At 34.7% G+C, this 12,406-nt stretch overlaps 6 protein-coding genes across 6 annotated transcripts; 1 reads left to right on the top strand and 5 right to left on the bottom strand.

Annotated features, from left to right (window-relative positions):
* Positions 1 to 534: 534 nt before the first annotated feature.
* Positions 535 to 1,314, top strand: SYN8 (syntaxin; the record flags this gene model as incomplete). Its single annotated transcript, XM_003687797.1, has 1 exon — positions 535 to 1,314. The coding sequence occupies one exon, from the start codon at positions 535 to 537 to the stop codon at positions 1,312 to 1,314; it is 780 nt and encodes a 259-aa protein (XP_003687845.1).
* A 149-nt stretch (positions 1,315 to 1,463) lies between these two features.
* On the bottom strand, positions 1,464 to 2,285 carry TPHA0L00540 (uncharacterized protein; the record flags this gene model as incomplete). Its single annotated transcript, XM_003687796.1, has 1 exon — positions 1,464 to 2,285. The coding sequence occupies one exon, from the start codon at positions 2,283 to 2,285 to the stop codon at positions 1,464 to 1,466; it is 822 nt and encodes a 273-aa protein (XP_003687844.1).
* A 405-nt stretch (positions 2,286 to 2,690) lies between these two features.
* On the bottom strand, positions 2,691 to 3,866 carry NGL1 (RNA exonuclease; the record flags this gene model as incomplete). The annotated part of the gene is made up of 1 exon (XM_003687795.1): positions 2,691 to 3,866. One exon carries the CDS (start codon positions 3,864 to 3,866, stop codon positions 2,691 to 2,693), a length of 1,176 nt encoding a protein of 391 aa, XP_003687843.1.
* A 1,333-nt stretch (positions 3,867 to 5,199) lies between these two features.
* TPHA0L00520 (uncharacterized protein) lies at positions 5,200 to 7,077 on the bottom strand (the record flags this gene model as incomplete). The annotated part of the gene is made up of 1 exon (XM_003687794.1): positions 5,200 to 7,077. One exon carries the CDS (start codon positions 7,075 to 7,077, stop codon positions 5,200 to 5,202), a length of 1,878 nt encoding a protein of 625 aa, XP_003687842.1.
* Positions 7,078 to 7,542: 465 nt separating this feature from the next.
* PEX15 (Pex15p) lies at positions 7,543 to 8,553 on the bottom strand (the record flags this gene model as incomplete). Its single annotated transcript, XM_003687793.1, has 1 exon — positions 7,543 to 8,553. One exon carries the CDS (start codon positions 8,551 to 8,553, stop codon positions 7,543 to 7,545), a length of 1,011 nt encoding a protein of 336 aa, XP_003687841.1.
* Positions 8,554 to 8,899: 346 nt separating this feature from the next.
* TPHA0L00500 (uncharacterized protein) lies at positions 8,900 to 11,779 on the bottom strand (the record flags this gene model as incomplete). Its single annotated transcript, XM_003687792.1, has 1 exon — positions 8,900 to 11,779. The coding sequence occupies one exon, from the start codon at positions 11,777 to 11,779 to the stop codon at positions 8,900 to 8,902; it is 2,880 nt and encodes a 959-aa protein (XP_003687840.1).
* Between the last annotated feature and the right edge of the window lie 627 nt (positions 11,780 to 12,406).

Raw genomic sequence — 12,406 nt, 5'->3', positions numbered from 1 at the left:
ACAACTAAACTAAATCTTGGCAACAACTCCTTGTTAGAACTAGAGTATCCCCCGTCTAATAACATAAGTAACCACCTTATAACCTTATTGAAATCAATTATTAAAAGTGGTTTACTTGTTGTTTTATTTCAAACTTGAAAAGTCTTTAACGCAAAACGTTAAGTTGAAAAAAGTGAAGACAGCAAATTTGGATTTAGCCGAATTGGGAAATAAAGGAAACCAGTGAAACATACGTAGTAAGCCATCTTAATTACCCTTTTGGGAAATAGAAATTTCCCAAAAGGGTAATACCTCAGACTCAAGAACTAGACCCAAGCCATCAAAGTTCTCAATTCAAAGCCCAACTTCGAACTTTAAAGATGGTTTATTTAAGTGGTTGGTTTGCAAATGGAGGACCGGTGGGTCCTGATGGTGGAGGTGCTGTTGCAGGTTACAGTGGTGCAGGCTGTGTTTTTGTAAGAAGGAAACGAACCATTGGACCAACAGGTTGTTTAAGAGGTTTGAAGAGAGACTGACTGGAAAAAAAACGAGAGTATGCTGGGTTTGAGAGTTTCATATGAGATTGGACGGTTGCAAGATTTGGTTGATGAGAGGAGGAGACTGGTGGAGGTGTTAGGGTTGACGCCTTCCAAGAATGACACGCTGCGGTTACGTAGTCAGTTGGGAAACATGGTTGAGCTGTTTAAGGGTCAGAATGCTTCTGATATTGCTGAATCTGTCAAGAAATACAACGCTATAGTCGATGATGCTAGGGATATCGTCGACGACGTTGAGTTAGAGAGCTATAAGTTTGAAATTAAGCAAACTGATCCTGAAGTCTCGCCCTCGGTTGCAAACAACGATGAGGTGCATTCAGTGAAGAAGGTGAGGTTCAGTGACAACATGGTCTCCTATAAGGACAGTACGGAAGACACTTCAGTAGAGGAGACGACGTTCCAACCTTATCATGATTATGAAGACTCGACAAGAGGTGTTGAGCTAGCTCCTAGCAATAACTTGTTGCCGATGGCGTCTAATAAAGAGTTGTTCATTGAGCAACAGCAACAACTGTTAGAGCAAGATACCCATTTGGGCACGCTGGCGGACTCGGTGGGTCGAACCCACGAGATGTCTGTGGATATAAATAGAGAGATTGAAGACCAGCATCATACTGTGCTGTACGATCTGGAGAATTTGATCGATAATAATGGTAGGAATTTAAAAAGAGCTAAGAAAAGATTGGAAATATTCGAAAAAACCGCAAGGGCAAATGGACCTTGTTTCATCATCATTATTCTAGTAATGATCCTATTGTTCCTGATCATTGTCCTGTAGCGGACATATGTGTAACCGTTGTCGCCGTTCATGTCCCGATACAATCCCGCATTTCTAAGCACTTATAAAAAGCTTACATAAATATACATCTCAATAGATACATTATAGTAAAATAAGTTATTTGAGTTAAATTATCTCTTTCGTTCAAATTATTTCTTGAAATTTACAAAATTACTGGGGAAGTTGTTATTACTACTATTATTATTTAAATATGGGTCTCCGCGTTGATGCTGATTCTGATTTTGATGATAGCCTGTATCATTTTTATTGATTTGATCAAATCTTGATTGATTAACATTTATATTGTTGAGAGTACCATTTCCATTACTATGTTGCTGTTTCTCAAAAATTCTCTGGGCTAGTACTGAAAGTAAATTATTACCGTTATTAAGATCTTTATTATTGTTGTTGTTGTTCATTTGGCTTTTAATATTTTCATTCATTGGATAATGATTTGGATTCTGTGGCCTATACGGATTACCTCCCGTAAAATGCATATTTCCGACATTATTATTGTTGTTGATATTGCTATTATTGCTATTATTCGCATTCTTAATGTTATTATTCATCCCCATACTCATTAAGCCATTATAGTTATTATTATCATGAATATTAGTACCAACTATGATTGATTTTTTCTCAAAATAAAAATATGGGTCATCGTTAAACGATTTCTTCATATCCAATCTCATTCGAGTACTCCAACTCAATTGATCGTCTATTTGACTCTGCATTTGTAAGTTATTATTATTTGTATTATTTTCATGCATTTGACCAGCCACGGCATTGCTATTATTCATAGTATTCAGTCCACTTTGCCCATACGTTTCTCGTTTCAATAGCATTCTTAAAATGCTTGATCTTACAACTAGTATCAAAATTGTGCACACAAATTGAACAACTAAGATCTCATTCTTCTGTTGGCCTTCGACATTAAGTCGTCCAGAAATTTCACTGAAAAAATTCGTCATTCCTGTGCTTCGAAATGAGAAAGAATAGTAGCTTAACAGAGAGCATTAACCTGTTACAGTGCCAACTCGATAACGTATCTCATCGATTGTTTCTAATCACATTACTCTTCTCATCGATGCACCTTCCTGCGAACTGAAAATTTTTTTGTTAAAGTCATACCGCACGAACATTTTATACAAGACTCGAAACGTCAGTAAAAGAGCAATAAAATATGTAATTAACGACTGAAATGGTAAAGTATCTTGGCTAATGTTAATAATCGATCGTGTCACTTTTGTTAACAAGCAATATTTATTTCATGCTTCTTGTGTCCCTTTTTGAATATTAATGTGAAATCCATTAAGATGCATTCTTTTTATTTTTATATTTTTTTTTCTTCCTGTTAAGTAATCTCTCTCCCTCTCTCAGAGAATTTCAAACTCTGTTAATAATGGAATATGATCACTTGGATGATTAGCATTCGGTAAACCGAATTGATGCGCTCTAGCTAGCTCTTGGGAGACCTCTACACCGGTCAGTATTTTTCTGATTTGTAGATCTGTGTCGTGATACCATACATAATCAAATATACCCTTTAATTTACCCGAGTAACATGTGTTATCGAATAGACCTTCCGGAATGTCGTCGTAACAACTTCTATTTAAGTAAGGTTTCATTGGATTAATCATATTCAGATTTCCATGGTTGATGATCTTGCCTTTTAGAAACCGTATAACCAAGGAATCCCTAGCAGAGTTTAAGTCACCTGAGAATATTATTTTGACATCTTTTGATATTGTTGAGTTGTCTACAATTTTGGCGTTTGAACCAATCAACAATTCATTAATGATGTGGGAAAGTTTTCTCATTATAATCATGCACTGTGTTAGCTTGACTTCATCGTATTTCCAGTATAAATGCGTATTTATGACAACAAATACTGTATTAGTCGCTTTATGTCTCAATGAAACAAAGAGACAAACTTGGTTTCTAGTAGTCGCAACGGTGAATAAATTATTTGTGCCGGTTGGTTTACCTGCACCATCAGTCAACGTAACTATTTTCTTCTTCATATATTCTATCTCATGTTCTTCAAATGTACCAACAACGTCATTTAAAAACAATTTTGTTGATGATATATATTCAAACTTCTCTTGATTGAAAAAGATACCTTCCCCATCCATTTCTTGCTTTGTCTTTTCCCAATATGCAGGTGGGGTTTTCGCTACGAATTTAGAACCATAGTTCATTTTCTCATTACATTTTGGTTTCCAATAACTGATGTAATCTTCCCATGTTAATTCTTGCAAACACATAATATCTGCTTTATATTTTTGCATCAATTCAAACTCTAACAATTTATGCCTATATTTCCAGTCCTTATATTGATCTGGAACATACGTGTATACTTGCGGCCACATGTAATGAGGAGATAACATGTTATAAGTTAACATTGTGAATTTTTTGTCAGGGTTTTCATTTAACAATGATGAGTTTGATGATGTGTTTGATAATACAAAATTCTCAGAACTTTTAGTCAGAACATTAGGGATGGCACTCTTGTTAGTTCGTACAATTGGCAGAAATCTCCTCGATAACATCTCAGTATTATTTGTCAATATGTTGTTTGCCAGGTCGGGACAACTGTCTCTTATGTAACCAGAACTTTCTGCCACAACACTTGACCTTTCGTTATGATTCAACTTGCTTAAAATGTATTAAAACAAGGAAATGTACAAATGAATCTAAAAAAAATCAGGTTCTCAAATTCTTTTTTAAATAATTCGTACAATAGATTGGTTTCATATAATAGAAATGTTCAACTAATCGACCTAACTCGAATGAACTACACGTACAATTAAACCCACTACTGAATATTATTGCTCTGTTTTAACAATATCTACAATATATAAATACAATGGTTTCAAAATATAGTTAGCTATCTTTGAATATATCAAAATTATAGATTATGTTTGTTTGTTTTTCCTTAGTGCATTTTATTGGATAACTAACAATAAAAGATGCTACTAAAAGCAAACAAAAGAACTTATGTCAAGGACAATTGAATTACAAGTGGACACATAATCTCATATACGAATGGCACACATGTGTTGTAAACCAAGAAGTTTCTTGATTAACTTATATACTAAAGAATGCCACCAAACTGTAGGTTGGGAGCCCCACCTGAGGAACTCCTATGGACTACGAAGAGTAACGGAGGCATTCTATCTAGAGAACAGAAATTTATCACAGGTATTACAGTAATATACAGTTGATTAATAGTTACTCGGAATCTTGAAGAATTACTATAAATAATGATGGTCGACTATCGAATAGCCGAAAACTCAGTTATACCAATAACAATCGTTCTGGTCTTACGAATTTTTGGAAAGGTCATGGCAATCGATATAAGGGAAACTGCAAATTGCCCAAGCAATTATTTCCATTCTTCTGAACAGAAGTCCTAGTCATTCTCTTTTAACCTTTGCAAACTTACGGTTTCATCCAATGATAGGTTGCGATGTCTGTCATGAACAGTTTCTTGTTTCTTCGAAGGCTCATCGAAGTTCGAAATTAGCATTTCTGATTTTTACCTCATTCGCCAACACTGTGGTGCGTTGTTTTCTTCCAAATATTATCGATCTTAACGTTCAGAGTTCAGTTAATCGATATCCCAAGATCCCTGAGATAGTTGCAACTGGACTTCATGATAGTTGGTTTTGTTTCGTCAATCGATTAAGGAGAGATGATGTCCCGGTTGGCACTGTGGTTGAGGGGGGATGGATACGTGCAATTTCGAGATTTTATAATATATATTTTGATGTTTCGTAATTTATTTTTCTGTATATAATGTAATGTAATTTATTTTATATAAACCATGTATCATTAGTATTGTCGTCTTAGTTTTGTTATGATTGAGAAGGGCATTCGTTGCTATGCAGTTTCTAACATTTCTTTACAGCTGTTATAACTTTGTTCGCTGAAATAATTGACGTCTACGTCTTCATCTTGTACTAAATTTTCTAAAACTGGTAGTAGTTCTTCCTTAATTAATTTCTTATTTTTACTGTCTCTCTTGATTAAGCTTGTTGCTATCTCTGCAAGACCTTTAGCAACGTTGAATCTGATATTTGGTACCTCATCTTGTGCTAATGAGATAATGAATGGTAAGATCTCTTTCTTTAAAGGGTCCATATCAATAACAGTTCCTATTTTGATCAATGTTGTTAAAATTGTAATTCTGTAGATGAAATTTTGGAATAACTCTTGGTCAAAGTTGATTAATTTGTCAGTGATCTCAACTTTACACCATTCCGATCCAAATATTTCAGTTAATTTCTTTATATTTTCAATGGCTGCTTCCCTGACAGAATAAACAATGTCCCACAGCCACGATATACATAAATCGCTGAACTGTTGGTCGAATAACTCGGATCCTAATTGTCTAGCTAATACAGGGATATATTCAATAATAGCAATTCTAATTCTCCAGTTCATATCTTTTGCTAATTCTGAGACCGCTGGCAATAGTGACTCGGATAGAGTTTTAATGCCAATGATTTCATTAACTACTTTGAGATTACCAATGATATTTAAACGCACATCAGGAAATTCATCCTTTAGCATGTTTAAGAATAATGGTAATAAATGTTCTGTGACTTCATCTTTGTTTAGAAGTTTGACTAAATCAGTGATGCATAATGCCAACGAAGCTCTAACATTTTCATCCTCATCCATACTTAAGCTTTGTACTGTTGGAATGATTTGTAAATTAATTATAGCTTTATCATGTAATAATCCTGAAAATGTTGCTACTTTTTTAGCTATTGCCTTTCGTACATCACTTTCATTATCTTCACATAAAAGGATAAATGGCTTTAATAATTCATCCGTGTATTTATCATCTTCATCAACAAACTGTACAGCTAATACATCGAATTTACTAGCGATTGCATAACGCACTCTCCATGCATCATCAGCTGTTAATTTTATACAGGAATTCAATAAATCATCCAAATGAGAATCATCTTTTTTAATGTTAAAAAATTTCAAAATAGAAATTAATATATCAACACCTAATAGCCGAACAGAATCTTGGTTATCGGTAGTAATTTTTTGAAACATAGACGAAATGTAGTCCCAGTCTTCATCTGTTGATAAATCTATTTTTGTAGTTAAAAGATCGATCATATCGGGTAGGTTTTTAGCAGCAGCTCTTCTGACCATAGGTGTTTCATCTTGTACCAATTGGAAATATAGTGCTAAGATATTCTTTCTTAATGTATCATCTTCGACTCTCATAATTACAGATTTGAAAATACCACATGATGACACTTTGGATGAAAACCAATCTGCAGTGGCTAAATGTTCGATGACAGAGATAAAATCGTGAAGTAAATGTTCTTGAGATAATTGTGCAGCAACTTTATTCAAGGATTCAACAGCCGTATCTCTGACCAATGTTTCTTCGGTAGATGCTAGGATTTCCAAAGCTGCTAATAAATAATTGGCATATTCTGGACCACCCAAATAAGGAACGAAATCTCCTAATTCCTCAGCTAAAACCGCAAATACTTCATCTTCATCATCCTGTGCCACTTCTGTTAAAAATGGAATCAATTCATCCCTAGTTCTCTGTGGCCCTAATGCAAGAGCAATAGTATCTAATTTTCTCATAGCCTCCACTCTATTGGCAGTATCATCGTGTTTCAATTCTTCCATTAATAAATCCAAGGGATGCAAATCAGAATTGTCATTGGAAGCATGTTCGGCATCATGAAAGACGTTTTCTTCGGTAGATATGCTTGTCATTGTTATTATTACAAATTCAATCTAATAAACCTCTAAATCAATCGTTAACTCCAGTTAAAATATCTAATAGCGATCGATAATACCAGCAATATTGCTGTTAATTTATGCTTTGTTTATTTTTATTAATTCGATATAAAGCACAATTCACCACGAACTCCCAGTTTATATGTACCTTCTGATGCTCGTAACCGTGTACCCTCTTGATAACAAAACTGAATAATTACACAAGGGTATATATCTGCGACATATTAACTTATAACTGTTCATATATAGAGCACTATCCATTTTAATTATGTTATGTTATTCTTAAAGCGGTGTGTTCGTTAAATCAGATATCAATAAGAACGAGTCTGCCGGGTAAAGACAGCGAGAGACCTATGAAGTAACTGGATGATTAGATGACTTATAAGTGATATTTACAGTGTATATATGTACCATTCGTGGGGCTTTTAGGATGCTAAAGTTTCAGATGCTGGTCAATATGTTGATGATCTGTGTTATTGAAGGTAGGATGCTCCTACCGAGTGATTGCAAAGACCGCTTGACTTTCCATGCTAGATGATATTTCTGCAGTATGAATAAAGTGAATGCTATCAAGGCAATTAGTTTTGTATTGTTGATTTTGTAGTTCTTTATGATATTGTAATATTTAGTTACGTTTTTAAGCATTTGGATCCTTATGTCTTGGTTGTTGACCAAGTCTCCATCGGCGTTCTTGCCATCATTTTGTTCTTTGGCTGATTCTGAATTTGCATCTCTCAAGATAGTGGCTTTGGTTGACTTGTTTTCAGATGGATCCATGTTGTTTATAATAAGATCATAATATGATAAGTAATTGATCTCTGTCCTCTTTAATGTTTCCTTTAAGACATTGTTCTCCTCGCAAAAATCCTGGAATTGAGTGCATGAAGGACGGTCAGTTTTGTCATTACACAATATAATAAAATAGAATTCTGCTAATTTGCATAACTCTATGTTTTGTAAGTCTGGGTTATGAATTGACCCATGCAATATTAGTACATCCTTGGCTTTTGCTATCAACTGGCTTCTAAATGGATGTTCTTTGAATTGTGTATTTTCAAATATCATCTGCACACAACTTCTCAAATAAAGATTAAACAATTCAATATCTTGAGTAACAGTTTCACTACTATATAATTCATTTATCAATAGATGTTCGATATTAACGTAAGTAGCAGTATCCAATAACCTCCAATCACTTAATTGAGAACTCGCATTCAAAAATAATTTCAACACCTCTGGTTGCTCTGCCAGCGTATCAATATTGATAAGTCCATAGCCATGCATCTTCTCAAGGGCCTTAACGAAATCTCTAGACACAAATTCATTTAAACAATCAAGGTAATTGCCTCGATCTTCTTGTATTTCTCTTGTAGTGTTCTCATATAGAAAATCCTCATCTAATAAGTCTTTTAATCCTTGAGAGATTCCATTTTGCTCGATCATTGCAACCATTATTTCTGATAGTATACTGATATATCGTTTTGAATATACTTTAAGTTTCTCCTATTATATAATTAGTAGTTTATAAAGAGATATCGTCAACTTATAATTAACATCTTTTAGTCATTTGTGTATAGTTTCAAGTAGCAGTCTTTTTTATGTATTATGGGACCCTCTCTTTATTCCCTTAAACCAAAAGAAGCGGTCAAAGACTTATTCGATCGATGACAGTAATTATATTAAACATATTTAAATACAGATATATAAAAAATAATGAATATTTACACAGTTACATCATTTAATTCAAGAGCTATATATAGACTGTGGTGAGCACAGAAAGAATACAGGCTTTTTTTGCTTAAACTTTCAACCATTCGTGTTCATAAACATCTTCAATGAATGGTCTATTTCTTACTTGGAGTTCTAGCATCCTTTCGATTAAATTCATACATTCTTTACTGATGGGTATGCTAGGATTTGAAAAGTTTAATTTTGCTTCAAGAATTTCTTCAACGTTTTTAAATGGTAACTGTTTGAATATTAAAGTGTATAACAACACTCCTAGTGCCCATATATCTTGTGGCTTACCTTCGTAAGCCATAGCTCTGATAGTTTCTGGAGCTGAATAGTCTATAGTTCCTGTAAAGGATAAAAATGGACCCATATGCGTGTATACGGCAGAACCAAAATCAATTAATTTGCAGTGTCCTCTAGAATCAATAATGACATTTTGTTCTTTAATATCTCTGTGAGCTATGCCCAACGTATGTGAATGTTTTACGGCAGAAACAATTTGTTTAAATATTAATTTATATTCGATTTCTGACAGTTCTTGTTTAGAATCGATAATATCAAACAAATCAACACAACCATCAATGCCATGCACAGGTGACTCCAAATAATAGTTATCTTTATCTTCAAAATAATCCAATAATTCGAGTACATTTGCATGTTTATTCTCATGGAGGTCTAATAGTATCTTAACTTCTAAAGGAATTCCATCTGCTAAATCTTCCTTTAACCAATACTCTTCTGCAATTTTCTCTTTGTAAATGACTTTTATAGTAATGATATATTTTTCTGTTCGATGGAGACATAAATAAACATTTCCAAATGCACCAGCTCCCAGTTCTTTCAATATTACAAAATCAGAAAAGCTCTTGTTTTTGTTAACTTTATCGCCTTCAGTTTCACCTCCATTAGTGTATTTAATGGTAATGCCAGGTAATGATGAAATACAACTATCCTGGTATCGTTGAAATTTTAAAATATGTTCATTTTCTGCTTTCAGTATCGACAATATAAATTCCTTGTCAATTTTAAATAGACCTTCCTTTAGAAATTGGTTCCTGTGAATGTTATAAAACTCTTTTATAGCTGCAAACAAAGGACCGTCGATTATAGCTTGATTCATGTCCATGTCGTTACGTATGTCATTATCATCATCAATTGATTGTTCTACCTCTTCCTTGATCGGTTCAGGTTCTTTCGTGAATAATGTCTTTTCATCGCTGATATGAGATAGATACAACAGTAATGTGTTGGTATCTACTACATTGATTTGAATGTCAATTTTTAAGATGCTTCCATCTTTATGTATACCTTCTACACCAGAATATTCAAAGTGTTGTGATTTCTCTTCGTTTAGCGATGCTAGGATTTTTCGCAGAAAATGATGAGGTAATTCTGAATTACTATTGTCAGGATTCAAATAATCTAGGTCATGGCAATTATCTAAGATGTAACGTAGAATTTCATGAAGTGACGGTAAAATATTGCTGATTGAACTGGATTTCAATTCATTAAAATCCCATCCAAATATTTCTTGAATAAATTTTTGGTAGCCATTTATGATATTTAAATTTCTTGAATTGACAATAATGATTCCCGACCGTATAGGTAAGGAAAAGCATTTAATATCAATTATATCATCTTGTTTTGTTGTCTGTACTGTTACCATTGGAAGGTTCCTCTGTATATCACCAAATTTACTGGACAACGTAAAATATTTATTACTCTTTGATTTTTTACTAGTGTTATTCTGACTTGCAGATAAAATAAAGTCTGATGAAACACTGACATCTGGTAATTCGTCGTCCTCTAAATCTAGTGTTACTGATGATGTCTCTGTATGTTTTTTAAGTTCAATCAATTCCTTTGAATTAGTATTGATCTTAAGATCAAAAATTGAATACTTTTTACACTCTTGCAAATATATTGAAAAGCACTCTCCAACAGGTTGAGCCCAAATAAACATACAACTAATTCTATTCTCTATTTTCATTGAGACGAAGAATTTCGAAAGGTTTGTATGGGTTTCAAATTCTTCGATTAGTGCATCTTTGAACTTGTCATCTATAAATTGCAAAAGATCCAAAGGTGAGTTTTCCAAAGTTGTTTCTGTTGTTATACATAGTAACTCAGATGCAAATTTATTGATGGACATAAATTTGTACGGTTTCTGTGATTGTGTAAGTATACATGGTAAATTGATGTCTAACGGTATGTTTGACCAACTAGAATAATTCAAAGTTGAGTAAAAAGGAACTGCCAAACGTTCGATCAACGCCTTGTTCTGTTCCAGTTGTTCATGCTTGTACTGTGCTCTGTTTGAGTTTATGTGAAGATGAACAAATTCCAAAATAGGGGTTATTAACTCATCATCCAATAATTGTCTCTTACCATTACCTCTTACCAAAATATCATCGAGCAAATCTATAAGAAAAGTCGGCGTTATTTCTTCTCCCTCTGCTAAAAACAATTTTTTTCTTAACGACGGATCGGTAGCCAAAGGTATAGTCTTGTCCTTCATCAATTTCAAACCTCTTTTCAATAGTTGTAATTTATTTAAATAAAACTCTTGAAGCCATACATTGTACACTGAGATCTCGTCGAAAGCGACGTTCGTGTCGAAACCTCCACCGTCAGTGCTATCCACACTGCATACACTACTGTCTCTTCTACTGAAACTCTCCGACATCAAAGAATTGATTGAGTTCGATCTTGGCTGGGAAATACGATTCTTGTAAAATTCACTCCTCCAGGGCGACCGCACCGACAACTTCCCGCTATCGACCGACCCCTCCCTCCCATTCTCATTCCAGTCAGTTTGGTCATCACCAAGCTTGTTGTCAATCAGCTCTGCATGCATGTCTCGTCTGGAAAACCCTTTTTTCTGAATCAGTTGCAACGATCTAAATGATGCATTCGAATCGTCAGAAGCACCAGTGAACGGCATCTCTTTTTCCAAGTCAATAAAATAACAAAACAACCTCTATGTCAGCCAGTTACGTTCTTACCTTGCTCACACCAGTCTGGCCAGTTCCCAGAAAACTGGAAACTGGTTCTACAAAATATAGCATCGAGAAATATAAGGACACTTATATATATCTGTATCGTTATCTTTTCACCATTTCTTATGATGCTTAGATTCAATTGCTTGATCGCATATTTGTCGAGGCCTCAGAAAACACCACACAGATTCCGACATCACCCTCTCAGACTGCAACGCAGCACCCTAATCAATAGAACTTTCTTTTTCTCCCGCAACAATTTCCTGTTTCGGTAGGTGTTTTGCCGAAACAGGAAATTGTCTACTCGCGTTACCGCAGAAACAGCAGCAGATCCGATCTGCCGCTAGAAAAGCAGTGACGACTAAGGAATGTGGTCGTTTATCTCGCGTACGGCGCGTTCTCTGCGCACAGATCGTTGTTGCTTGGACTACGTATCGTGCGGGCTCTGCGTCACTTTCTTCGTGATCTTGCGCAGGGTCCGCGCTGAAATGCCCATTTCCCGAAACGGCTTTTTGGCTGCGCGACGACAATGACGGGGAGGTGTCACAAGTTCGAAAACGGTCACAAACTCA

This window comes from Tetrapisispora phaffii, chromosome 12 (assembly GCF_000236905.1).
Source record: "Tetrapisispora phaffii CBS 4417 chromosome 12, complete genome".
Lineage (NCBI taxonomy): Eukaryota > Fungi > Ascomycota > Saccharomycetes > Saccharomycetales > Saccharomycetaceae > Tetrapisispora > Tetrapisispora phaffii.
Note: the sequence above shows the minus strand (reverse complement) of the source record. Positions and strands in the feature narration are given on the sequence as shown.